The sequence below is a fragment of the Macaca fascicularis genome, chromosome 5 (assembly GCF_037993035.2).
Source record: "Macaca fascicularis isolate 582-1 chromosome 5, T2T-MFA8v1.1".
Taxonomy (NCBI): Eukaryota; Metazoa; Chordata; class Mammalia; order Primates; family Cercopithecidae; genus Macaca; species Macaca fascicularis.
Genome location: NC_088379.1, coordinates 77,522,943 through 77,550,836, shown reverse-complemented (window position 1 = coordinate 77,550,836; position 27,894 = coordinate 77,522,943). Strand labels below are relative to the sequence as shown.

General features: G+C 44.9%; 2 protein-coding genes and 1 pseudogene across 30 annotated transcripts in view; 1 reads left to right on the top strand and 2 right to left on the bottom strand.

Moving 5' to 3' along the window:
• The window catches only part of CRACD (capping protein inhibiting regulator of actin dynamics), a 280,879-nt gene extending 258,838 nt beyond the window's left edge, over nucleotides 1-22,041 (top strand). For all 5 annotated transcript variants that reach the window (XM_015450441.3, XM_005555241.4, XM_045392571.2 and 2 more), the window contains 6 exons: nucleotides 1,905-1,973; nucleotides 4,471-4,653; nucleotides 5,329-8,023; nucleotides 14,748-14,938; nucleotides 15,487-15,649; nucleotides 19,068-22,041. In XM_015450441.3, coding sequence (XP_015305927.3) covers nucleotides 1,905-1,973; nucleotides 4,471-4,653; nucleotides 5,329-8,023; nucleotides 14,748-14,938; nucleotides 15,487-15,649; nucleotides 19,068-19,228 — 3,462 coding nt within the window. In that variant the 3' untranslated portion in view covers nucleotides 19,229-22,041. The remainder of the gene's footprint in view (nucleotides 1-1,904; nucleotides 1,974-4,470; nucleotides 4,654-5,328; nucleotides 8,024-14,747; nucleotides 14,939-15,486; nucleotides 15,650-19,067) is intronic.
• Nucleotides 12,161-12,700, bottom strand: LOC135970844 (large ribosomal subunit protein uL22m pseudogene; annotated as a pseudogene).
• Nucleotides 22,042-23,380: 1,339 nt separating the features above from the next.
• The window catches only part of AASDH (aminoadipate-semialdehyde dehydrogenase), a 46,026-nt gene continuing 41,512 nt past the window's right edge, over nucleotides 23,381-27,894 (bottom strand). For all 25 annotated transcript variants that reach the window (XR_012434906.1, XR_012434905.1, XM_005555234.4 and 22 more), the window contains one exon: nucleotides 23,381-23,877. Coding sequence is in view for 23 of the 25 variants with exons in the window: in XM_005555234.4 (XP_005555291.3) it covers nucleotides 23,488-23,877 (390 nt within the window). In the remaining 2 variants the exon portion in view is untranslated. The remainder of the gene's footprint in view (nucleotides 23,878-27,894) is intronic.

Below are 27,894 nucleotides of genomic sequence, written 5' to 3'. Positions count from 1 at the left end.
CCCAACCTCTCCAGTGCTAGGCAGCAGCAACAGCCATCGCCTTGGTGCAGAGGTATCCTGAGGTCTGAAGCAAATGTCCTCACAGTTATTGATGAGCTCATAAGTGCTAGGCACTGTGGCCTAGGGGATTGTTTGTTCAGCAGGCACTGTCTCAGATATGGGTGTTACAGAGGTGAACAAGATTCTACAAGGGGCTCCCCATCTCTGTAGTTTACACCCTAATGAGAGGGTGTAACAAACAACAAACAAGTCAACAAATATATAAATATAATCATTTCAGATCAAGAAAAATGCTGGGTGCACAGAAAATAAAACAGGGTAATGGAAAAGTGAGTAACTTGGTGGTGGAGAGGTCTCTTATTTGGATGAGGAGTATAGCAGGACCCTGGTGGGGGCAAGGAGGGAGGGTAGAGTGAGGTGCCAAGCCGGACTGTATAGACCATGGGAAAAGGGTAAATTCTATTTTGAAGATAATATGAAGCCTTTGAGTCATTTTAAGCAGAGCAGAGACATAATCTGATTTGTATTTTCTGAAGATCCTTCTAAGTGTGGTGTGGAGAATGGATGGAGGTAGGGCAAGCTGACGTTGCTCTAGAAGGGAAGAAAAGACGCTTTTGTAAGAAATGGCAATATAGGATAGATGGTATCACAGGGGCCAGGCACTGTGGCTCACACCTATAATGCCAGCACTTTGTGAGGCTGAGGTGGGAGGATCACTTGATGCCAGGAGTTGGAGAACGACCTGGGCAATATTTTGTAGAGACCTCATCTCTACAAAAGGTATAAAATAGGCTGAGCGCAGTGGCTCACGCCTGTAATCCCAGCACTTTGGGAGGCCGAGGTGGACGAATCACCTGAGGTCAGGAGTTCAAGATCAGCCTGGCCAACATGGTGAAACCCCATCTCTACTGAAAATACAAAAATTAGCCAGACGCAGTGGCGCATGCCTGTAATCCCAGCTACTCAGGAGGTTGAGGCCGGAGAAGAGCTTGAACCCAGGAGGCAGAGGTTGCAGTGAGCTGAGATCATGCCACTGTACTCCAGACCAGGCGACAGAGCGAGACTCTGTCTCGAAAAATATATATGTGTGTGTGTGTGTGTGTGTGTGTGTGTGTGTATAAAATAAAAAATTAGCCAGACGTGGCCCATGCCTCTAGTCCCAGCTACCTGAGTGGCTGAGGCTTGAGCCCCGCAGTTCTAGGCTGCAGTGAGCTGTGATTGTACAACTGCACTCCAGCCTGGGTGACAAAGTAGAGACCCTGTCTCAAAAAAAAGAAAAAGAAGATACCACTATAAGAGGCATAGTGAGCCATATGAAAGGTACAGATGACCTCTGGGGGTCTCTTGGGCATGCCTAGGACATGGGGGTATGAATCTTTAGCCTTTTTCTTCTCCCTTTCTGCTGTTTCCTTGGCCCCTCCCTGGTCTTTCACCTTCTCAGCCCAGCTCTGCATGTGGAGTTGGTAAGCCTTCTTTCTTCTCACTCATTGCTTAGATGGGGGAGGTGTGGCTGGAGAAGGGGCAGAGTCAGCCAGCAAGGCCAAAGCATTGAGGTTGGAGGCCATGTATGAGACACAGCCCTGCACCCCAGGGAAAGTGGCTGTTGAGCTACTCACATTCTCTCAGGCAGTGGAGAAAAACACAAAGGACCGAGACTGGGGACTACCCAGGTGGGAAACACATTGAACTCGGGGAGAGGCTGGTGCACCCTCTGTGTCTCAGGCAGTGCTGTTGGAGTTTGGATATTAGCATAGTCCCCACTGGGACTCCTGCTGGCTCTCTGAGGCCAGCTGCACCCCTGTGTAGAGGAGGGGGCGGCCCTACCCAGGCACAGACAGTGTCTGGTTATTTGCCCAGAACTTCCTGTTCAGGCCTTTGACTTGAATGCTCTCTTACTGTTCCAGTCCAGTGATACGCCAAGTTCTCTAAGTCCTCTGAATCTCCCTGGAGCTGGAAGTGAGATGGAAGAGAAGGTAATACGATTTGAACTTATTTATTTAACTTCTTTCCTTAGTTAACTTTCATCTTCTCCCCCCTCCCTTTTTTTTTTCTTTTTTTTTTTTTTTTTTTGTGACCTGCTGCCTCATTTTCCATTCATAAATGTTGCCTACATATATTTAAATTCCTTCAGAATGCCACTAGTGACAGATGTTGGAGCGTCTGTTTCCATAGCAAGGCAAACTGCTGGAACTGAACTCTGCTCTGAAAACTAGCCATACTCCCAGCATGCCTGTGTTTGGGGTCCTAGAAATTGGTAGCTTTCCTCAAAGGATCATGTACTTCAAGACCCTGTTAATTGAAGGAAAAGGCATTCCAGAATAGCTGAACTCCAGTCTGTAAGGAAATTAGTCCTCTTATATTTAGAGAAGTGAAACAAAAACAAAACAAAAAAGCACTTTAGCATTTCTCTACTTTTATTTTTATTTTTTTAAACCTGGGACTTTACCGGCAGGAGTGTAAGAACGCTGTGGACTCTTCTCTCCGGGCGCCTCTTCTGTAGGAGCCGATCTGCCCCACTGAGAACCTTTCATCTGCACAAGGGGACAGACATCCTCCCAAGGCCTGGCAGACAGTATAGGAAGCAGGATCTGCTCCTGAAGAAGGGGATGGCTCAAGACAGTGCTGCCACCCAGACAATGAGGAAGCCAGCTGGGATAACTAGAAACAAAGCACAGCACTTAAATCTCAGCGTCAAGTGCTTATCTATGTCTTCAGTCTGTCACATTTGGCTCCGACTCCTTTTTCTCATGCATCTATTAGGGGATGGAAACAAATGTTTAATTCAGCAACAGCTTAGAATCTGATGCCTATCATGAAGATAACCATAAATAAATGAAAGCTAGAAGGCCAAAGGCTGATTTTTCTGTGCTTCTTGTCATAAATTAATATGTACTGAGCATCTATTTTGCTGTTAGAGCTAGCTGCTTCATCTTTCATCTTTTGTGCATAAATATAGAAGATAATTGCAAAATGCAAGCCCTTCCGCTAAACCTCACCACTCCATGCTTTCAGCAGGAACAAACAGATAAACCCTGGCCACATTGGAGCTGCTGGCATAGTGCTACGCCCCCTGCAATACTCTGGCATTGTGTGGCCAGGAGCCCTTTGCTTGCTGCCAGCCTGTGAATTCTCTGTAGGTACAGGCATGGCATTCTACCTTCTGATTCTGTGTGGCCTCTGGGTTCTGGCTGTGTCACGCACTCTCTGATCTTTTCAAATCTACACTTCATCTGAGGTTGTGATTTTTTAGTGATTGCATCTGTATTCTAGAGCTGCAGGCCATTCCACAATTCATCCTTTGAAGGACCGCACTTGTCCCCGTGGCAGATTTTTGCCGCTCATTTTTCTCATCAGGTCCCTCTTGCTTTTATCTTCTCAGTGCAGTCAGTACCCTGAGACTTCTTTGGAGTGATTGTACCAAAACTTTTTTTTTTTTTTTTTTTTTTTGAGACAGAGTCTTGCTCTGTAGGCTAGGCTGTAGTGCAGCCTAGCCATCTCACTTCACCCTCTGCATCCTGGGTTCAGGGAATTCTCATGCGTCAGCCTCCCCAGCTGGGATTACAGGTGTGCACCACCACACCCGGCTAATTTATTTTTATTTTTAAAATTTTTGGTAGAGATGGGGTTTTGACATGTTGGCCAGACTGGTCTCGAACTCCTGGCCTCAAGTGATCTGCCCGCCTCAGCCTCCCAAAGTGCTGGGATTACAGGTGCGAGCCATCGCGCCCAGCCATACCAAAACATTTTTGCTGATCAGGAATTTCGTGTTCCAGGTATGGATGTTTTGCTTTATTTTCCTTCATTCCTTCAACAAATATTTATTGAGCACTGACCAAATGAGGTTTGCTATGTGGGTGTAAAGGGGACCCACACAAAGATGAAAAAAGACACATTCCCGGCCTCAAAGGGACTAAGTGCTATCTAGGAGCTGAGGCATATATGCAGTGTCTAAGAGTTTAACGGTTCTTAGCACAGAGGTGATCTAGTCCAGGGATCAGCAAACTACTCATTATTTTAGGATTTGTGACATGAAGCTACAAGTACTCTCCTTTGTGCCACTCTTCCTTCATAGCACAAAAAGCAACCAAAGACAATGGGTGTGGCTGTGGCCTGGTAAAACTCTGATTTTCCAAAACAGGCTGTGGGCAGGATTCGGCGTCCTGGCTATGTTTTGCTAATCTCAGAGCTACTCTGAACCTCATATTAGTCAAAGTAGGACAATTAGTTCCTAAAAGATATATGACCTTTAAAAGTTAATACCAGTGGACGCTGGCGGAACAAATAGTCAGTGAGTGTCCTTTGGTTTCAAAACGGGTGTTCATTTCATTTTCCAAGGAGTCCCCTTTGCTCACCTGCATTCCCTGGGTCAGGCTGGGCAAGGCACGCACTGGAAGGAGTGCTACCATTCTGCGATTTCCTGCAGGTTGTCTTCTGATCCCAACTGACTTTCTATTTTAATCTCTCCTATAGGTTGCTCCCGTTAAACCGTCTCGGCCAAAAAGGCACTTCTCTTCTGCTGGCACCATCGAAAGTGTCAACTTAGATGCCATTCCCCTGGCCATTGCTCGCCTGGACAACAGTGCCGCCAAGCACAAGCTGGCTGTTAAGCCAAAAAAACAGAGGGTGTCAAAGAAGCACAGGTACCTTGCCCAGGTGTGTAGAGCCTGCCCGGGCTGACCAGACAGGTGCCCTTGCCTACTGGGCACTAATTCTACAAGTGGGTTGGCATTGGGGTCGAGCCATGGAAAGACCTGAGTGTGTCCCCATCGGGAACTTGAGTGTGTGACGGTGTTGGGGAATACTCAAGCCTGTTTACTTTCTTCGCCCTTTCTGCCATGAGGCTGGTGGACCTCAGAGGGAGAGGGTGCTTTTGAGGGACTTCAGACCCGTTGTGTTTGCTTTGCAGTGGAAAAGTGGTTTAGCCAATGCTCCCTCAGTTTGACTAGGATAGGCTTCCAAGTCACAAGCTTCAGGGGACATTGATGAAGTCCAAGTCTCTTTTTGCTCATCTATCTAATGCTGGAATATTGGTTTTCCCCTTGTTTGTTCATATTAAGAAAAGGAATTAGGGAACGACAAATAAAGGAGCTGTGGGGGGGGGGGGGGGGGGGCGGCACGGAAACAGAATACACGTCCTTTCCTCCATTCCCACAACAGAGTCTTGCTTGGGGTGATCGATGCCTGAGTTTAGCTATCCCTGAACTTGAGAATACCTGCTTCCAAGTGTTCTTGAGAAATTAAGAGGGACGCTGGCACTGTGAATAGGAAAAGGAACGACTGTGGGTGGAGAAAGCAAAAAGCTAATTGTGTTTCCCTTCCCAATGTTAGGATCCACAACATGAGCAAGGCGGCCTTGAGGGTCGGCCCTCCCAGGACCAGAATGGACACCCAGGCGAGGAGAAGCCAACGTGGCAGGAAGAGGAACCCAATCCGCTGGATTCCGAGGAAGAGAGAAGACGCCAAGAAGACTACTGGCGAGAATTGGAGGCCAAGTGCAAGCGGCAAAAGGAGGAAGCAGCCGAGAAGAAACGCCTAGAGGAGCAGAGGCTGCAGGCGCTGGAGAGGAGGCTTTGGGAAGAGAACAGAAGGCAGGAGCTCTTGGAGGAGGAGGGCGAGGGGCAAGAGCCGCCTCCAGAGGCGGAAAGGGCGCCGCGGGAAGAGCAGCGGCGGAGCGTGGAAGCGCCAGGCTGGGAGGACGCCAAGCGGAGGGAGTGGGAGGAGGCCAAGCGGAGGGAGTGGGAGGAGCGCGAGCGCCTGGAGGCCGAGGAGGAGCGGAGGCGTCTGCAGGCCCAGGCCCAGGCCCAGGCGGAGGAGAGGCGGTGGCTGGAGGAGGACGCCAGGCTGGAGGAGCGGAGGCGGCAGGAGGAGGAGGAAGGAAGACGCGCGGAGGAGCTCAGAAGGCAGGAGGAAGAGGAGCCTGAGGGATGGGAAGAGCTGGAACAGCAGGAGGCGGAGGTGCAGGGGCCGCACGATGCGGCGGAGGAGGTTGCGGAGGCCCGGCGGGGCCGGGAGGAGGAGGATCTGAAGGGAGAGGAGGAGGATCTGGAGGGAGAGGAGGAGGAGGATCTGGAGGGAGAGGAGGAGGGGGGCCCGGCGCACTTAGAGGACGCGAGGGTCCAGCTGAGCGAGCTTCTGAACGACTTTGAGGAGAGGCCAGAGGAACAGGAACGCCTGAAAGCCGAAGTTTGCAAGGAGCAGAACTCAGAGGCCGAGCGGGGAAAACAGCAGCAAGGAAGGAGCGGGGATTTCCAGGGGGCCGATCGTCCTGGGCCCGAGGAAGACAGAGAAGAAGGGGACACGGAGCCTCTCCGGAAACAAGAGGGGCCTGTGGAAGCCGCGCAGCCTCCGATGGAGAGGAAAGAAGCTGCCGCCCCTGAACAAGGCCGCAAGGTGGAGGAGCTGCGGTGGCAGGAGGTGGACGAGAGGCAGACCATGCCCCGGCCCTACACGTTCCAGGTGTCCTCCGGGGGGAAGCAGATTCTCTTTCCCAAAGTCAACCTGAGCCCCGTGACGCCCGCAAAGGACAAGGGGCTCACGGCTGACCCCCAGGAACCAAAGGCCCCCAAAGCCAGCCCAGCCCAGCACGCGCTACCCTCGTCCCTGAGCGTTCCCCACACCGCCATTCTGGTAACGGGCGCGCAGCTCTGCGGCCCGGCCGTCAACCTGAGCCAGATCAAGGACACCGCGTGCAAGTCCCTCCTGGGCTTGGAGGAGAAGAAGCACGCGGACATCCCCGCTGGGGAGAACCCTCCCCGAGGCCCCGGCGACGCGCGGGCGGGCAGCGGGAAGGCTAAGCACCCCCAGGAGTCTCCCAGCAGCGCGTCCGCACTCGCAGAATGGGCTTCCATTCGGTCCAGAATCCTGAAGAATGCCGAGAGTGACCCGCGCAGCAGCGAGAGGGACCAGTCGAGGCCCGGCGATGAGTCCACTCCCAGGGGCCGGTGTGATTCCCGCGGGAACCTCCGGAAGACTCCGCCAGTCAATGCAAAGTTCTCTATTATGCCTGCCTGGCAGAAATTCTCCGATGGTAGCACGGAGACCTCCAGACAGAACGCGGAAGCTGAAAGCATACGAAAAAGACCCATGCTGGTACCCAGCGAAGAGACAGCCCCCCAGCCTCCTCCCGTTGGTGTTCGTGAGCTCGGGAAGGGTCCGGAGAAGTCGGAGATGCACCGGGAGCCCGCAGACACCACCGAGGGATGTAAATTTGCCAAAGACCTCCCGTCTTTCCTTGTCCCAAGCCTTCCTTATCCTCCGCAGAAAGGGGTGGCCCACACAGAGTCCACGACCTCTTCGGACAGTGAGACTGCAAACGGGATAGCAAAGCCAGACCCTGTGATGCCAGGTGGGGAGGAAAAAACCTCACCGTTTGGAATAAAATTGAGAAGGACCAACTATTCCTTGCGCTTCACCTGTGACCAACAGGCAGAACAGAAGAAGAAGAAGAGGCACAGCAGCACCGGAGACAGCGCAGATGCCGGGCCGCCTGCAGTGGGGAGCGCTCGTGGAGAGAAAGAGATGGAGGGTGTGGCCCTCAAGCATGGTCCATCCCTCCCCCAAGAACGGAAGCAAACCCCCTCCACCCGGAGGGACTCGGCTGAACCTTCCAGCAGCCGCTCTCTTCCTGTGGCCCACCCTGGGCCCCCACCGGCCAACAGCCAGGCCCCGGCTCCAGAGCACGACAAGGCAGCAAACAAAATGCCATTGGCACAGAAGCCAGCACTGGCTCCCAAGCCCACCAGTCAGACCCCACCGGCATCCCCGCTTTCCAAACTGAGCAGGCCCTACTTGGTAGAGCTGCTGTCTCGCCGAGCGGGGAGGCCGGACCCAGAGCCAAGTGAGCCGTCCAAGGAGGGCCAGGAGAGCAGTGACCGCCAGCCACCCTCGCCCCCAGGCCCCGAGGAAAGGAAGGGACAGAAGAGGGACGAGGAGGAAGAGGCGACAGAGAGGAAACCCGCTTCCCCACCTCTGCCTGCGGCTCAGCGAGAGAAACCATCCCAAACACCCGAGGCCGGGAGGAGAGGTAAGTAGCTGCAGGGGGGGAAGCTGCTTCCAGCCGAGGTGTCAGAGCCAGCGCATCAAGGAGAGGTCCACACGCAGGTTCGTGAGAATAATTTACCGACAATACAGATTTGAAAAAGGAAAGTTTTGTTAGAACGCTGCAGAACAAAACAATGGGGCGCCTCAGTGAGAGAACTGAGTGACCTGGTGGATTTCCCTTAGGAGCATTTATGGACCTTAGATCAGGAGCTTAAGGGTAATTGGAAGGGTAATTTGGGCCACATTAGCCACGTAGGTCATGATAAATGATTACATTTGTGGACATTTTGGCGCCTTAATGTCACCAAGGGTTGCAAAATGAGTGTTGCCATGACATTCCAGAGATGTCTAGAAATTCTAGTTATAAAAGTTGAAAAGCCTGGAACCAGATGCCTACATTAGATACTAGGGAATTTTAATTCTGAATTCCCCAGATAAGGAGTTCTGCCTCTGGATGGACTGTTTGATGGTCACCAGGTGGTCTGCGCTCCTTGTCTGCCTCTGTCCAGCTCGTTGACTATGTCACTGCTGGAATCAGAAGTGCCCAATGCCAAAAGTAGCCAGTGGAGCTGGTGTTGGCCACACCTTCATTAATTATAGTGGCCGGTGCGGGATTCCGGAAAGACACTCGTGAGCCATAGTAAGGCTCTTTACTTCTCATTCTTTCAAATCTGGGAAATGCTGACTGACTCTGCAGTGTGTCTGCAGTTCACTCTTGATAATGATACTTATTTACACAAGCAATAAAAGGTGCCAACACTTAGATGAATGCCTTTTCGGTTGGCAATAGAAATTGAAGTAATAATCCCGGGGACTGAAGATGTCATTAACCATTTTGAGGGGGCCTCACAGTGATGATAAAACTGGTCGAGTGAGTGTCCCTGACCAATGTCTTCACTGTATCTCTGGGCAGTAGTGGCACCATGATGGCAGGTTAGGGGACTTTAGGTGTCTCCATCAGGCCTATGGATCCTCTCTATAGGATAATTGACTATCCCCATTTTATGTAAAATGCTTTGCAAATGCAGCTTGGGTCCCTCCACCCCCCCCCCCCCCCCCCCCCCCACCGCCCAGCTCACCACTGCAGAGCCCTCCTACAAAGAAATTCTGGAGCAAGCCTTACCTCTGGCTGACCCTGATGTTTCTTCAGATTCAATGTTTGGGCCAGCAAAGCTGTCAGTTGGATTAGCTTTTGTGCCCCTTCAAAAGAGAACCTTCATCTGATACTTTTTCTTTTCTATTATGCAGAGTGTAGGAGGTAAAATATGGGTCAAAGCCAGAAGTTACTCACATTTCCCAGAGAAATTGTCCCCTGAGGTTTTCTTGGGAGGGATGTTTTCTCCTTTGTTCAAATGTTTAGATTTGGGGCAATTTTTGCAGAGAAATGATTTGTTTCCTGAGGAGTGTTGGTCTGGTTACTTGCCTTTACAGAAGACCCCATATATCCTTATTTTATTATTTATTTATTATTATTAATATCTAGAGACAGGGTCTTGCTATTTTGCCCAGGCTGGTCTCGAACTCCTGGGAATCATGCATCCCTCCTGCCTCAGCCTCCTGGTAAGTGGGACTACAGGTGTGAACCACCACACCCAGCTTGTCCTTTTTGAATGGTTCACTTGCTTGGCCTGGTTTCCTGGACAGACGTGTTGATCAGCAGTTTGTAGACCATTTCTCCCTAATGATTTCTATTTGTCCTGCTGGATTAGGGGCCCAATTTTGGTTTTGCCACTAGCGTTTGTGGCACTGGCTTTCATGGTATCTGCAAAGTCTCTTTCACAGCCTTGTCTGCTATGTCACTTGCCTTTTCCAAAGAAGTCATGCTTCTGCTCACTTCCTTCTCTTAGGGCTGTCCCCTTGACTATTACAATTTTCTCCCCAAATCTCTTACTGTCCTTGTTTTCCTTCCCAGTGGAGCCAGTGAGGACAGATTCTGGGCTGTCACACTCTGCTATTTGAATTTTTCCTGATTCCATACAGAAATAGCCTGAAAGCAAGAATCAGTCTCCATTCACTGGGGTTTTGTTACGCAGCTTGCTGCTGTAGGCCAGGACTGGCCAAATTTGTTTGACTGAACACCCCATCAGGATAAAAATGTTAGGCAAGGACCTCCAATTTATTGGTTGATTGTATACATGTAGTACCATTGTCAGCTAAAACCCCTGGAGCACCAGCTACATTTACACTTAACAATAGTGGATCTAAATCTGCAATTGCAAATCATGGTGCTATTTTTTATTCCCTTTGGCCAACTTCTAGTTGGATCTGATTTCTTTGGAAATAGCAGGCAAAGAGCTCATCAGCTCTGCTATTTTCTCATACTTGTATTATTAGTAGTATATTTTCTGCGGGACTTTCTTTGTGCCATATCCCATTTGTCCATTGTGGAAGGGATCATTTAGTTAAAAGGAGACATAAACTCGCCAAGCTGCAGAACCTCCCACATGCTACCTTCAAGAACCATTGAGAACAAAAAGTGCCCACCGCATGCAGCCCCACACAGCCTTCCCAGCTTCCCTGGAGATTATCTAAACATACCATTTGTTATAGATAGCCTTTGAATATATGGGCTATGGGGTTATTGCCAGTCAGGTTACTAAGTATTAAAAAAGCTTGATTTTGGCCAGGCGTGATGGCTCATGCCTATAATCCCAGCACTTTGGGAGGCTGAGGTGGGCAGATTGCTTTAGCCTACCAGGAGTTGAGGACCAGCTTGGCAATGTGGTGAAACCCCGTCTCTACAAAAAATACAAAAATTAGCTGGGCATGACGCACACCTGTGGTCCCAGCTACTTGGGAGGCTGAGGTGGGAGGATTGCTTGAGCCTAGTAGATCTAGGCTGCAGTGAGCTGCGATCTCACCACTGCTCTCCAACCTGGGTGACAGAGTGAGACCCTGTCTCAAAAAAAAAAAAACAAACAAACTTGATTTTGTTTTTATCCTTACATTTAAAAACAGAGAAATAGAAATTCTAATCTTTCTTTCTTAACTCCAGTAAATTGCCTTTCACATTTCCTGTGACATACGCAACTTTTTGGAGACCAGTGCTTTATAAAGAGGTCTGCATTCCCAAGGCTGGGGCCAGTAAGGACAAATATGTAGATTTGTAGGGTGTTGACTCTGAATCTACCTGGTGAGATTAAAACAGCAATGATAATCCCCGTGTGCTTGTACTATAAATGCTTTCAGGCTAGGCACGGTGGCTCACACTATAATCCTACAGTTTGGGAGGCCAAGGCAGGCAGATCACTTGAGGCAAGGAGTTCAAGATCAGCCTGGCCAACATGGTGAAACCCTGTCTCTACTAAAAATACAAAAAATTAGCCAGGTGTGGTGGTGGGCACCTGTAATCCCAGCTACTCGGAGGCTGAGGCAGGAGGATTGCTTGAACCCAGGATGCAGAGGTTGCAGTGAGCAGAGATTGTGCCACTGCACTCCAGCCTGGGTGACAGAGCAAGACTCCATCTCAAAAAAAAAAAAAAAAACCCTTTCATTATACATAGCATCTCATTCTGAAATTCTAACCTACTTATGGTGGATAGAACAGAAAAATAGCTTAGTATCCCTTTCTCCAAGGAATGCCCTTTGGGAGTAGTGACTAGAACCCTGTGATCCTTGCTCATCTCCTCAGAACTTGAAGCGGCAACTCAGGTGGACTATGATATGCCTGTCCACTGAGTTTAGAATGAGAGAGAATGGGTTTATATTGGAGCAAAATACGTTTTTAATTAGGAATGTTGAACTCCTCAATTAGATTATGCAATTGACTATCTTTCAAAACCTTGACTGTAATAAGAGATTTTACTGTGTTTGGATGATTTCAACACTAGTCATCCTTTGTGCTTCATCATTTACAAAGTTATTACATCATCTCTTTCGGTGCTCACAGCACACAGATAGGTAGGTAATCTTGGCTGCATTTTATAGACATGGACAGCAGTATCTGAAAAGTTGAGTGACTACTTGCCTGCTCCCCATAGTGGTAATGATAACACATGGAGGAGTTCTTTCCTAGGCTAAGTGATATTCCGTTATCACAGCCCCACCATAGTGATGGTCCAGTGTTGAAGCTTCTGAATGTATACTCTATGGTATGGGTGACTTCGCCATCTTTGGTGCCTCACATGGAGGTGGGAGGCCCTTCCATCAACTTCATAAAATAATAGCAGTAAACCTTCATGATCCCAAAGCAACCTCTACTTTGGTAGCAAAGACCTGTCAGGCACTGGCCTCCCCCTAAGGTGGACTCAGTTATATATAAACTGGATCTGAATTCCACATTGTGGTCTTTCACTGCCATGTCTTATGCTTCTAAGAGAACCTCTTTAATGATCTGGGTCCCTTTTTGTCACTGAATCCCAGTTGAGCTAAGCCTGGTCAGTGGACATTTCTCCTACCAATTTTGCCAAATGCAACATCTTGTCTTTGCTGTGTTTTCATTTTCTTTGGTGTTGGTAGACTTCTGCTGGTCTCTGAGGTTCTGCATAGCGGTTGTGGAGGATAAACAGTTTTATTCTTCTCCCATTTTTGAGAAGTGTCAAGAGAAGCACTTGTGGGACCTGGCATTGGGGTGAAACACTGAGATGAAGGAGACCCCCCAAGGCCCCCTCAGCTTCTGCATCCACATTGCACCTAGCTGTTCCAGTACTGCAACCACCATCTTCCCTCCTCCTCCTACCCAGAGGTTTCTTTTTTCAAATTAGTCAATTATAAATTTCATTCCTAATACTTTAAAGGCATTTTGACCCTTGCAGTAAACAATAGTCTAAGTTGTTGGCAGCAAACTGGCTGGTTGTTTTAGTGACCTTCCCAAACAAGTTCAGATTCAATGTTTAGCCAGAATCAGAATTCCCTTTGGTATAATAGCTTTCTGTAGAAATCATTTAGATCTTGGCAACTTGGCTTTTAGAAGTTTTCTAAAGAAGTGTTACAGGGACCTGAAGTAAAAAAAAAAACAGAAATCATTAAGTTTCACTGTAAAGCAGAATGTTTGAGGTGATGAATTGTTTTTGATTTTCTGGTTAACTAAAGATGAATCAAAAACTCTTTGAATTTCAGTTTTGTTTTAAAATATTTCTAAGAGGTGTCAGTTTTATTTTCTGTGCTAGATCATAACTTAATTGTTATTTGATGATTTAGGGATATTTCAGTGCCCTAGGCTCATTATAAATATGAATTATCTTTGTACAGCATTATAGATCTAAAGAATATAGAAAAATAAGCAGAATCTGCCCCCTGTTCCTTTTTGCTTGAATTTCTAATTTGAATTTATTTTCTCATCATTGCTGTTTCTTTTCATCCTGGAGTACAATATAAAATCCAGTTGACTGAGAGCCTTGGAAGTAAGTTTCTGGACTACCAAAGGGTAAACTTCTATTGGATTTCAAAAACAATACTATAGTGAGCCCCTTTCCTTTGAGATTTCGATTCAACAACTGATTATCTCTGAATATGCATAATTTTTACTTGAAGGAGAAGGAGATTCTTGTCTCTTAGGCGTATAAGAACAGCTCACTTTTGTAGTGACCAGGATTTGCCAGGAACTGTTGTAAATGTTCTGGTTCCCAGGATCTCTTTTAATTTTCATGGCAACCCAATAAGGCATGCGCCATTATCATCTCCACTTTCTAGATTAGAAAACTAAAGCTTAGAGAAGTTAAGTAGTTTTTGTAAGATCATCAAAGATCAAATCCAGGTCTGCTCAATTTCAGAGCCTAGTGCTCAACCTGTCACACCAATCCCCTGTGAGGTATTCACCCCCAGTTACATAGGTGAGACAGTCAACCATAAGAAAAACAGAGACTGAAGTCAGAAGGCCTATGTTCTAGCTTCAGAAGCCTGTGTACTAACTGCTGAGTGACCATGAGCATGGCACTTGGTGGCTGGAGTACTCACATCTATTAAATGAGGGCAGTGGACCAAAATCATGGGCTTCCCACAGTGTTCCTCAGCTGCTCCATTAGGCAGAGTGGTGCCCCTTTTTCATCTTTCCAACTTTGGAGTTCCACGTAGTATGTTCTTTGAGGGGAAAACCATGGTTCCATGGCTAAAAATAAATTTCATTTAAAGCAGTTAATTAGGGCCGGGTGCAATGGCTCACGCTTGTAATTGTAGCACCTTGGGAGGCCAAGGCAGGTGGATCACTTAAGCTCAGGAGTTCAAGACCAGCCTGGCCAACATGGTGAAACCACGTCTCTACCAAAAATACAACAATTTGCCAGGTGTGGTTGCGGGCACCTGTAATCCTAGCTACTCGGGAGGTTGAGGCAGGAGAATTGCCTGAACCCAGGAGGCAGAAGTTGCAGTGTGCCAAGATTGTACCACTGCTACAGCCTAGGTGACAGTTCAAAACTCTGTCTCAAAAAAAAAAAGGAATGAATCAAAAAAAGAACAATGAACCAAATACCTATCTGGATCCCCTGGAGGCCTGAGATTTTATGACCCTGGAGATTTATTTTAGTTTTTTCTAACGGAGTAACTTCTTCCATTTCTAGGGAAGACAAATGCCCTTGTTTTTCTGATGATCAAACATGTTACCTTCCCACCCAGTGGAGCCACTCAGGCATCAGCACAGAGTTTGTGCTAGGAAGGGGCCAGCTGAATATGCCATAGGGTTATTAATATGTCACAAGTTTTAGGGGGTGAGGAACTGAGATAAGTCAGCAGTTAAGTTCACTGTAAACCGGCCTTTGTCTTGTTCCCTACAGAGAAGCCAATGCTTCAGAGCAGGCACTCCTTAGATGGCTCCAAACTTACAGAGAAAGTGGAAACTGCCCAGCCGCTTTGGATAACATTAGCACTGCAAAAGCAAAAGGGGTTTCGGGAGCAGCAGGCGACACGGGAGGAGAGGAAGCAAGCCAGAGAGGCCAAACAGGCAGAAAAGCTCTCCAAAGAAAATGTGAGTAGCCTGGGCTTTAGCTGTGATTTTGCCTTCCTCAGCTTAGCTCTCTTTTCAGTCACAAGGATACAAAACAAAAGGCTAGCTGGGCTGGTGGAAAGTACTTAGAGAGGACTGAGCAGTAAATAAACTGACCACCATTAAACCAGGGAAGCATTTTCAGTGTGAAATTGGATTTGATTTCTTTATACTCTTAGGTTAACCTGATTTGCCATAATCCATGATGTGCTTACAGCAGTGATATACAAGTTACGTGAGAAACAAACTTTTTGCAAGGAAACCAGGAGTCTTATTCCGTGGCCTGATGTTACAGTCAGTTTGGTGGGACTTTTCTGGGAAAGTAACTTTCCCTATTAGGCACACTGGCTCTGAGCTGCTCCCTCACCGGGAGCCATGGTTGAGCATACATGGCGCATACATGTAATCCAGCCCACCATTGGAAGCAGAGGTCAGGGGCTGGCAGGCAGAAGCCCAGAAGGCCTGCAGGGTCAGTCTTTCCATGTCTTAGGTTGAAAACATGCTTCCCATGACTGTCTCTGCCCATGCAGGTCAGTGTCAGCCCGCAGCCTGGAAGCAGCAGTGTCAGCAGAGCAGGTTCCCTGCACAAGTCCACTGCTCTGCCAGAAGAGAAGAGGCCCGAGACTGCAGTGTCCAGGCTTGAGCGCAGAGAACAGCTGAAAAAGGCCAACACTCTTCCTACGTCTGTGACAGGTAGAGAGCAGGTCCATTGTTTTGTAACTGTGGTTCCAGGTTTCTCTTTGTAGAGCGTGCTTTATATCCTACAGTGTAATGACTAGCAGAGCACCTCAAGCATTTCAAAGCACAGGCTGTCTGATAACCTCATTCATAAATGTTGACACTGATTAAGCTCTTGATAAAGACCACCAGGAACTCACCCACTATCAGTGATGTGTTGGTGAATACTTAACAGTTAGCTCTTGAGGGGGTAGAGAGACCTTTGTTTGGAGCATCTTCAATTTCTCTGTGTAAATAGAGAACCCTGGCCAGTTCAAAGCTGTTATACCAATATGATGTCAGCTGGCTCTCTACATTTGTGAACGTTTAGCACGGCAGTATGAGCCATCTCCAGCACCCTGTGCCTATATTCTGACAAAGTTGGGTTTATTAACTTACAGAAGAACCTTCTAAACAAGGGAAGAGACAAAATTATAATAGGACTTGGGGTAAAGGGTGAAGTTTAGGTAAAATTTAAATGGAGTAGCGTTTTAATAAGTCAGATCAAAGCCATGGTGTACATAAAGGAGATAATATGAAGACTGAGCTGAAAAGTGTGTTCAGGCTTCTGTTTCCTTTAAAACTACAAAGTTAAGATAAATGTTTGAAATGTTTGAGGTCATGGATATCCAACTTACCCTGATTGATCATTACACATCATTTACATGTATTAAAATGCCACATGTACCCCCAAAATATATACAAGTATGGTGTGTGTGTGTGTGTGTGTGTGTGTGTGTGTATATATATATACACCAATTTTAAAAATACAGAAAAGAAAGATAAATGTGGGCCAGGTATGGTGGCTCATGCCTGGAATCCCATCACTTTGGGAGGCCAAGGCAGGCAGATTGCTTGAGCCCAGAAGTTGGAGATTAGCCTGGGCAACATGGCAAAACCCTGTCTCTACTAAAAATACAAAAATTAGCCAGGTGTGGTGGTGCATACCTGTAGTCCCACCTACTTGGGAGGCTGAGGTGGGAAGATTGCTTGAGCCCAGGAAGTGGAGGTTGCAGTGAGCCAAGATTGTGCCACTGCACTCCAGCCCGAGCGACAGTGTGTCTCAAAAACAACAAAAACAGAAAAGATAAATGTGTAAAATGTTGTATCTGAAAACTGCTACCCGGAGCTCTGCACCTGGGTTGGAAATGGAAACTGCATCTCTATGTCATGGTGACACTTGGCTCAGATGCTCCAGGCAAAAGTGAAATGGTCTGTTCTCACTGGTGTGATTTCACGCAGCAGGTTTCTGCTAGTCTGTGACTTTACAGAGTAAGGTTTCTCAGCACAGTGTCCTTGATGTTAATTAACAACAGCAGTTTTTATATGTTCATGACGTGTAAGAGATGTACACATTTAGAAAATATTCTTTATTTGGTTAAAAGGTAAAATGATGTAATATATCCAACTATCTTCTTATTACCAATCACTTGGAGGATGGATGACTCTGAACAGGCTCCCTCCCAGGGGTTAATAGGGCATCTGTTTTCCCCACTAGGCTCCATTATTCCCCAAAGGGCGTCTAATCTCTAGACCCAGGCTTTTCTATGCCGTGGCTCCCTGAGGCCAGGAGATATTAAGAGGTCTCACTATTAAAGATATATTTACTACTGGTGATGGAAGGAAGCTTTCTATTTGTTTTTTTAGTTTTGTTTGGCATTTTGGGTGGGGGACAGAATCTTGCTCTGTTGCCCATGCTGGAGTATGATGGCGCCATCTCGGCTCACTGCAGCCTCCGCCTCTTGGGTTCAAGCAATTCTTCTGCCTCATCCTCCCAAGTAGCTGGGAGTATAGGCACACGCCACCACACCCAGCTAATTTTTGTATTTTTAGCAGAGACAGGGTTTCACCTTGTTGGCCAGGCTAGTCTCGAACTCTTGACCTCAAGTGATCCGCCCACCTCGGCCTCCCAAAGTGCTGGGATTACAGACATGAGCTACCATGCCTGGCTTAAAGCTTTATATTTGAAAACCACTTTAGATTGCTGTGTAATTTCTTAAGAACCTCATAGGCATTATGTCATTTGATTTTACTTATAGGAATTAAGGGTTCTACCTGTTAGAACTAGAAAGAGAAAGAATGAGAAAAAGAGAGAGAATGAGTTTCTTTCAAAATAAAGTGAAAGCCCCAAAGTCAAAGAGATCAAATCTTTCTCTGCCCGATTTCTCAGAAGTACTAAAGGATTAATGCAACTCGGAGTGGCTCTAGCTTAATAAAGCAAGTCTTTATTCTGAAGTATTTTGTCTTCTCAGTCAGTATTTCCTGAGTTCTAGAAACATATGTGTAAGCCATTGCCATAGGCACTAAATATGACTCAAAGATAAAACAAGCACTCTCTCACATTAAGAAGCCTGTACACTCTAATAAAGAAAGTGATACGGTGCAAAGGAACTGTGAGACAAGGATGAAAGTCATGGGAGCTGGCAGGATCTGTGAGACTCAGAGGTAGAGGCACCCAGTGGATGCTTTTGTGGGGACAGTAGCTTTTTTTTTTTTGAAGCGGAGTGTCACTCTGTCATCCATGCTGGAGCGTGCGGTGGTGTGATCTTGGTTCACTGCAACCTCTGCCTCCAGAGTTCAAGTGATTCTCCTGCCTCAGCCTCCCGAGTTGCTGGGATTACAGGCACCTGCCAACAAGCCTGGCTACTTTTTGTATTTTTAGTAAAGACAGGGTTTCACCATGTTGGCCAGGCTGGTCTCAAACTCCTGACCTCAAGTGATCCTCCTACCTTGACCTCCCAAAGTGCTGGGATTATAGGCGTGAGCCACCATGCCCGGCCAGGAAGGTAGCTTTTAACCTCACCAGCTTAATAGATCCAGTCTGCTGAGTTGATCTTTTTCTTCATGGGACTGACTGGATATCATGCAGGCATAGCTTCTTTATACAGATTAGGCTTCTGGAAATTCTTTGAAATTAAAACTGACTACTTTGGTTGTTGTAATTCTGTATGCAAGAGTTATAAACACACAGCTTGCTTTCCTTCATTCTCCTCACTGAGGGAGGCCAGGAATTTGCCTGTCTGTGTTTCATTGGGTTTTCTTTTTTCTGTCTCACACTTCTGATAAATCAAAATATGGCTGGGGTGGGGGGTGTTGGAGAGCTGTTCATCACAGGATACAAAATTTCAGTTAGATAAGAGGAATATGTTCAAGAGACCTAAGAGAGTAGATTTTAAATGCTGTCACCACAAAAATGATAACTGTGAGGTTTTGTATATTTTAATTAGCTAGATTTAGCTATTTTGCAATGTATATATATTTCAAAACAATGTTGTACATGACAGATACATACAGTTTATCATGATAAATACATACAATTTATCTGTTAATTAAAAAGAAAATTTATAATGTGGCTCTGAACTTACTTTTCCTTTTCCTTCAAAACAAAACCCAGTGGAGATCTCCGATTCGGCTCCCCCAGCGCCACTAGTGAAAGAAGTCACCAAGAGGTTTTCCACCCCGGATGCTGCCCCCGTGTCAACAGAACCAGCCTGGCTGGCTTTGGCCAAAAGGAAAGCAAAGGCTTGGAGCGACTGTCCACAGATTATTAAGTAAAGAGTGACTCTCACCAATCCCTACTGCCAGTTATTGGCTCCTCTCTTGCCCTTTTTATTTATTTATTTTTTATATGGGGTAAAGAAATCAAGCTAGGGAAAAGAAGCATGTTTTATAGACTGTAAAATAATGTTTAGAAACTGAACTGGTGGTGTTCATTGTAAAGAGTGGATTTGCACAACCCTAGGTCCTGGTGCCTTGAGCTCCTCCTAGTTCTCAAGAGAAAATTCCGTCCACAGGACCACATGAAGCAAAATATCTAAGCTAAGAACTCCTCATGAGAGCCTGCCCATGCCCATTCCATGGCCTTGCACACACACCCACCCACACACCATTCAGAATATGTACTTTTGCCAACCTTTTGTAATGGTTTTTTGATTCTATGCACTAATTTTCTTTGTCCAGAACATTTACTCTACCATATGTGTGGGAATGTTTATCCTTTCTGCAGTAATGGTGAAAGGATCATATCTAGCTAAAAGCGAGAACACCCATTCTCCTGAATGCAGTGAGTAACTGGGAATCACAAGGAACATTCTGGCTCCCAACTGTGCCCATGTTAGTTTTCATGAGTTTTCCCCACTCTGAAGCACATCCATTCACATTTTTACCACACTGTGGATTCATAGTGTGAGGCCCCGTTATTCCAATACCCTCCTTAAGGACATGTGAAGCATTTGGCCCAGCTGGCTCCCAGGGAACATTTTAATTTAATGTAGTGAAGAAAGGCAATTCTAGATCAGAGCTACAAGTTTGCTTTCTGTCTCGAGAATCTCCATCTAGGGCAGTGGTTGTTACGATGTGTAGGTTCCCACCCAGGCCTACTCAATCAGAACCTGTGCGGACTGGGCCAGGAATATGTATTCTGGCAAAAACTCTTCAGATCAATTCTGATAGATCCCAAAGGTTAAGAACTTTGAGACAAACACTGATCCTAATGTAATCTAGTTTTTCAGACTTTGAAAGGGAGGCTCACTCACTCAAAAAGCAACAGTGAGACAGGAAAAATAATAAAACAACCCCCCAAGCCAGCCATTTATTACAAGAAACAACAGGTTATTGACATTACATGTTTGAAAATTCCCTTTGGTCTTTAGGGAAAATTAACAGGAAGCCAAGATTTGGAGCCTTTGTAATAAGGACTTCCTGCAGAAAGTCTTTTCTTTACTATAGTTGAGTAATTCATATTTAGAGTCAAATGTCCAGTAGCATTTCTAATTTTGAGCATTCACCTTGCTACCTTTAAAAAACATCTGAGTTTTCAGTGGCCTTTTTATTATCATACACATGTGCATACAAAGAAGGGACGTGGCAGTTTAAAAGCCACATATATTCACTTTTATTTCCCTAAATTTACTTTACGTGAAACGTAGACATACCAGCAAAGTCACATATTGCTGGTGCTAACCTTATATTTCATAGTGTTGGCATATTCCCCTTTTCTTAGATTCTTATTCCAAAATATAGGTACACAGGTACACATCCTTTGCTCTGTGCAGAGGGAATTACATCCTTTTTCCTCTCCTACAAAAACATGCTTTATTAAGTATCCATCATTACTTTCCTTTATGCTCGCTCAATATGCAATGTGCTGTTATTCTACCATGTACCTTAAATAAAGGATGATGGCAAAGTTATTTACCACGTAGAAACCATTTTCTTTCTAGAAACAATGGCTCAGCCTCCCTGTAGCAGCTGGCATGTGTGGTCAAGTGGATAGTTGTACTCTTGCAAGTTGGATTTAATATTATATATACTGGACCTTCAGACTGTTAAAAATCAATGTAACTTTTTTTTATTGCTGTGGCAAGCAATTAGTATTTCACTGCACGTCTTCCATACTAATGTTCATGTCTAAATCTTGTATGTAGGCATTTGTTAGTTCCAATGATTTCCTCACTAATATAACACTTTTCAATGGAAATGTTTCCACCTACAGCCCTGGAATGATAATGCTACAGTAATTCTTCTGAATTGACTTTTTCTTTCATCCTGTCAGCTTTGGACAATATCCCAATTATGGCAAGGAACAGGTGGGGAAATAAGATCAGTTACAAAAAATGGTAGATGTGTCAACTTTGTATTGGCTGGGATATCACTGTGTCCAAACAAAGTAGGCGAAATACCTCAGTTAAAATTTTTCCATCAAAGTCTTTAAAAGAAGAGTATACTGAAGAAAGGGCAGTCACAGTACTTACTTCTAACAGCTTCTAAAGGGTACATGTTTAACATTTCATTTCAAAATCACCCCGAATTTGCACTAAATACCAATGAAGTGTTATTTTGCTTTAGTTGTGTTGCAGTCTTCAGAGCAACAAACTATGGGGAAATTCTGTAAAAACATATAAAAAGTTCAAGACTTTTTTTTAAATGAATGATTACTATGTTAAATGCAAGCTTTTTTTTTTTTTTTTTTTTTTTAAACAAACATACACTTCTGGCAAGGTTATAGATGATTAACCTCTGTTCATAGACTTATATATAAAACTAGAGGGTTTTTGTTTACTTTTTAAATTTTTCAAGTGCAATTGTTTCTTACACAAACATTATTAATTACTATTATCATTTAGTCAGTTATTTGCAAATGTATAGTATGTATTGTCTCTTCTTGTGACATTTAGTTTAATTGCTTATTTTAAAGCAGAAACATTAGTTACAAGTGTCTTAATATTTTTACCAACAGTAAAGTTAGAGACAATGAAAATACCTTAGTGTGATTTTAATATAATTTGGATATTTGGTTGTATAAAGTTTTAATGTAAAATGTCCATTATTGAAGGGAAAAGATCTTTCAATAAAAAATACCCACGAGACCTTTGGCACTGATGGAATTTGATTTCGATGACTGTCTACAAAACAATCTCATTATATTTGCATAGCTTTTGTTTAACAAGAACAACTTCAAGGTGTTGTATTATATTTTTTACTAGGTATTTTTAGAGAAAAATAATGAACAGGGGCAAATAAAATGTTTGTCTCAATCCTAAATTGGAATTGAATGGTCTGGGTCTCAGACAAAAGGATTGTGCAGCCTCCTCACAGCATGGGCTACTCAGCAGAAGCAGCAGCTGAGAGCACGTGAGAATTTGCAGCTTATGGCCACACATCAGATATACTGACTTACAGGGCCAGACCCTGGTGAAATGAAAAGTGAGTTAGGCATGTGAGCACTTGCCTTGGCTGCCAGAAAACTTAGTAATCAAGAGAAATACTATTTTAATGCAGTATTTTTAAAAAATCAAAATTAATGCCAAAAAAAAAAAAAAACCAAACCCATTCCATGATGAGCAAAAGATCAAAATTTTAAGGAAAGGGCATTGCTAGGAACAATGAACGCCTGAAATCACCACGTATAAACATGAAATTGCACTGTGTGTGGGGCAGGGTGTGTGTGTATATTTTAGTCTACATTAGTATTTCATTAAAAATGACTAAGGAACGTAATTCGATAACTAAATCCTGCCTTTGAAAACCTTTTGCCATGAATGGCAAATTCATGTAATAAAGACCGTTTTTAATCCACCAAGTATATTCTGATCCTCCCCCGGCCCCCGCTGGGATCTTTTTTAAAGAAAAAAACATAAAATTAGCCTAATGTATTAGGGTTCTCCATAGAAACCTAGCGATTAGGAGAGATGTATTATGAAAACTGGCTTAAGTGATTATGGAGGCTGAGGAGTGCCACCATCTGCCATTTGCACACTGGAGACCCAGGAGAGTGGTCCAAGGGTTCAGAACCAGGAGCTTTGATGTCCAAAGGAAGGAGCAGATTGATACATCTCAGCAAGAACAGAGCATTTGCCCCTCCTCTACCTTTTCGTTCCATTCAGGCCCTCATCAGCTTGAACGATGCCACCCACATTGGCACACTGGTGAGGGAGGACCTTCTTTACTCAGTCTACTGATTCAAATTCAAATGCTAATCTTTTCCAGAAACAGCCTCACAGACATACCCAGAAATAATGTTTTACCAGCTATCCGAGCATCCCTTAGCCAGTCAAGCTGACATATAAAGTTAACCATCACACCTAATTAAACAAAAGTGCTACTAACTATATTGATGTGTTTTGTTCTCTTTGTAAAAGCTTCTGTTGTTCCTATGGGAAGTAAAATATAGTTGTTCTCCAACCAGGTGTAGTAGACAAGTGTCCGTTTCTTAGCCAAAATATAATCTTTAATTTAAATAAGACTATCCAAATGCTCTATAATGGTAAAATATTTTTAAACATCTCACATTTGTTATATAAATAAGGACTGTATTATTTTTTATTGCCACCTAATAAATCCAGACAATAAACATAATTATCTCTACACCCAATAATGAGCATTGATTCCAGGACCACAGGAGAAGAGAAGACTTCTCCAGGAAGTTCATAAACACTTTGCAGTTGTCCACTCTGAGATTCCAAGATCCACAGTTTCCCATCAGTAGATGCTGCTGCCAGCAACATTTCATTGCTGCCGTTGCAGTTATGGAAAGCAAACGGTGTTGCATAGACCCTTGAAGTAGTTTCAAATTTCCACTGCAGGTGACCTTTCATGTTACAACAGTAGACAAAGCAATCATGGGAACCAAAAAATATTTTTTGCTCTGATGATGAGGTACACGGGGATGAAAAGATTGGTCCACTGGTACAGAACTGCCAAACCTATAACAAGTAATAAAAATAAATATAATTCATTCATCTAATTGCTCCAATTCTCCCTTAAAGCTCTATGAGGTTCTTAATGCAAATCTAAGAGATATAGGCTATTTGAATGGTAACTATACACAGACAAAATGGCTTTTTCTGAAAAGTAGCACTCTCACACTAGATCTCTGTCCCAGTGGTAAAATCTAAAATCTAAAACAAAATATACTGAATGTTGTTACCATGTGATTCATTGCCGTGCATAATAAGTAAAATTAATTTTGAGCTCCAAGAGTTAGTATTATTCAGAGACACTGAGTTCAAAGGTAAAACTACATTGAGTTTTCAATATATCTTTTTTTTTTTTTTTTTTTTTGAGATGGAGTCTTGCTCCGTTGCCCAGGCTAGAGTGCAGTGGCACAATCTCGGCTCACTGCAACCTCTGCCTACCGGGTTCAAGTGATTCTCCCGCCTCAGCCTCCCGAGTAGCTAGGACTACCAGCGCGTGCCACCATACCCAGCTAATTTTTTGTATTTTTAGCAGAGTTGAGGTTTCACCATGTTAGCCAGGATGGTCTCGATCTACTGACCTCGTGATCCGCCTACCTCGGCCTCCCAAAGTGTAGGGATTACAGGCATGAGCCACCACACCCAGCCTTAAATGTTTCTTATTTAAAACTGGGTCAGGCGAGGTGTTTCATGCCTGTAATCCCAGCATTTTGGGAGGCCAAGGCAGGTGGATCACCTGCAGTCAGGAGTTCAAGACCAGCCCGGCCAACATGGTGAAACCCCGTCTCTATTAAAAATACAATAATTAGCCAGGTGTGGTGGCAGGCACCTATAGTCCCAGCTACTGGGAGGGTGAGGTGGGAGAACCACTTGAACCTGGGAGGCGGAGGTTGCAGTGAGCCAAGATCATGCTACTGCACTCCACCCTGGGCGATACAGTGAGACATTGTCTCCAAAAAAAAAAAAGTGTGAGACCAGTTTTCAATGTATCTTATTACAAACTATATATTCTTTTTTCCAAATGTAGGAAAAAATTGCGCTGAAAGGAAGAGTTTATGGGCAATGATAAAAAGTTATAAGTTGTGGCCGGGCACGGTGGCTCACACCTGTAATCCCAACACTTTGAGAGGCCAAGGTGGGTGGATCATCTGAGGTCAGGAGTTTGAGACCAGCCTGGCCAACATGGTGAAACCTCGTCTCTACTAAAAATACAAAAATTAGCTAGGCGTGGTGGTACACACCTGTAATCCTAGCTACACAGGAGGCTGAGGCAGGAGAATGGCTCTAACCCAGGAGGCAGAGGTTTCAGTGAGCCAAAATCGTGCCAGTGCACTCTAGCCTGGGCAACAGAGCGAGACTCCATCTCAAAAAAAAAAAAAAAAAAAAAAAAAAAAAATTCATACGAAACCAAAAAAGACCCAGAATAGCCAAAGCAATATTGGGTAAAAAGAACAAAGCTGGAGGCATCACAGTGATTGACTTCAAAATAAGGCTAAATTAGCCAAAATGGCACTGTATTGGTATAAAAAATAGATAGCTCAATGTAATAGAATAGAGAACCTAGAAATAAATCCAAGTAGTTACAGCCAACTGAGATTTGAGAAAGGTGTCAAAAATACGCAATGGGGAATGGCCACCCTCTTCAATAAATGGTGCTGGGAAAATTGGATCTCTACATGCAGAAGAATAAACCAGACTCCTCGCTCTCACTGTATATACAAATAAACTCGAGATGGATTAAAGACTTAAATATGGCCGGGCGCGGTGGCTCAAGCCTGTAATCCCAGCACTTTGGGAGGCCGAGACGGGCAGATCACGAGGTCAGGAGATCGAGACCATCCTGGCTAACACGGTGAAACCCCGTCTCTACTAAAAAATACAAAAAACTAGCCGGGCGAGATGGCGGGCGCCTGTAGTCCCAGCTACTCGGGAGGCTGAGGCAGGAGAATGGCGTAAACCCGGGGGGCGGAGCTTGCAGTGAGCTGAGATCCGGCCACTGCACTCCAGCCCGGGCGACAGAGCCAGACTCCGTCTCAAAAAAAAAATAAAAATAAAAAAAATAAACCAGACTCCTCGCTCTCACTGTATATACAAATAAACTCGAGATGGATTAAAGACTTAAATATGGCCGGGCGCGGTGGCTCAAGCCTGTAATCCCAGCACTTTGGGAGGCCGAGACGGGCAGATCACGAGGTCAGGAGATCGAGACCATCCTGGCTAACACGGTGAAACCCCGTCTCTACTAAAAAATACAAAAAACTAGCCGGGCGAGATGGCGGGCGCCTGTAGTCCCAGCTACTCGGGAGGCTGAGGCAGGAGAATGGTCTAAACCCGGGAGGCGGAGCTTGCAGTGAGCTGAGATCTGGCCACTGCACCCCAGCCTGGGCGACAGAGCAAGACTCTGTCTCAAAAAAAAAAAAAAAAAAAAAAGACTTAAATATAAGACCCAAAACTAGTTAAAACTCCTAGAAGAAAACATAAGGGAATCACTTCAGGACACTGGTCTAAGCAAAGCTTTCATGGCTAAGGCCTAAAACAAAAACAAAAATAGTTAAGTGGGACTATATTAAGCTAAAAAGCTTCTGCACAGTACAGGAAACAACAGAGTGAAGAGACAGCCTGTTGAATGGGAGAAAATATTTGCAAACTATTCATCCAACAAGGGACTAATATCTAGAATATGAGGAACTCGACATAACAGTAAACAAACAAGTCCTATTAAAAAGTGGGCAAGGGAGATGAACAGACATATCTCAAAAGAAAACATACAAATGGCTAACAGGTATATGAAAAAAACACTCAACATCACTAATGATCAGGGAAATGCAAATCAAAACCACAATGAGGTATCATCTTACCCAGTTAAAATGGCTGTTACAAAAAGAACATAACAAATGCTGGCAAGGATGTGGAGAAAAAGGAACTTACACTGCTAGTGGGTATGTAAATTAGTGTAGTCATCATGGAAAACAGTATGAAGATTTCTCAAAAAACTAAGGAGAGAACTATCATATCCAACAGTCCTACTACTATTTACCCAAAGACAAGAAATCAGTATATCAAAGAGACAACCTGCACTCCCATCTCCCATGTTTACTGCAGCACTATTCACAAGAGCAAAGATATGGAATAAACTTAAGTGTCCACCAATGGATGAGTGGATAAAGAAAATGTATACATAGATGAAGTGAAATACTATTAGGCCATAAAAAACAAGGAAATCATGTCATTTGCAGCAACATGGATGGAACTGGAGACTTTTATCTTTTTTTTTTTTTTCTTTTTTTGAGACAGAGTCTTGCTCTGTCGCTAGGCTGGAGTGCAGTGGCGCGATCTTGGCTCACTGCAACCTCTACCTCCCAGGTTCAAGCGATTCCCCTGCCTCAGTCTCCCAAGTAGCTGGGACTACAGGCGCATGCCACCATGCCCAGCTAATTTTTTTTTGTTTGTTTGTATTTTAGTAGAGACAGGGTTTCACCATGTTGGCCAGGATGGTCTCGATCTCCTGACTTCGTGATCCTCCTGCCTCGGCCTCCCATAGTGCTGGGATTACAGGCGTGAGCCACCATGCCTGGCTATTGAAGATTTTTATCTTAAGTGAAATTAAGCCAGGCCCAGAAAGACAAATATTGCATGTTCTCACTCATATGTGAGAGCTAAAAAAGTTGATCTCATGGAGGAAGAAAATGGAATATTAGAAGTTGGGGACCGGGCATGGTAGCTCATGCCTGTAATCTCAGTACTTTGGGAGGCTGAGGCAGGTGGATCACTTGAGGTCAGGAGTTCGAGACCAGACTGGGCAACATGGTGAAACCCCATCTCTACTAAAAATACAAAAATTAGTCAGGCATGGCAGCATGCGCCTGTAGTCCCAGCTACTTGGGAGGCTGAGGCAAGAGAATTGCTTGAACCCAGGCCAGCCTGGTGACAGAGCAAGATTCTGTCTCAAAAAAAAGAAGAAGTTGCAGTGGGTTGGCTAATAAAAAAATAAAAACAGATTAATGAGTAAAAACATATAGTAAGAAA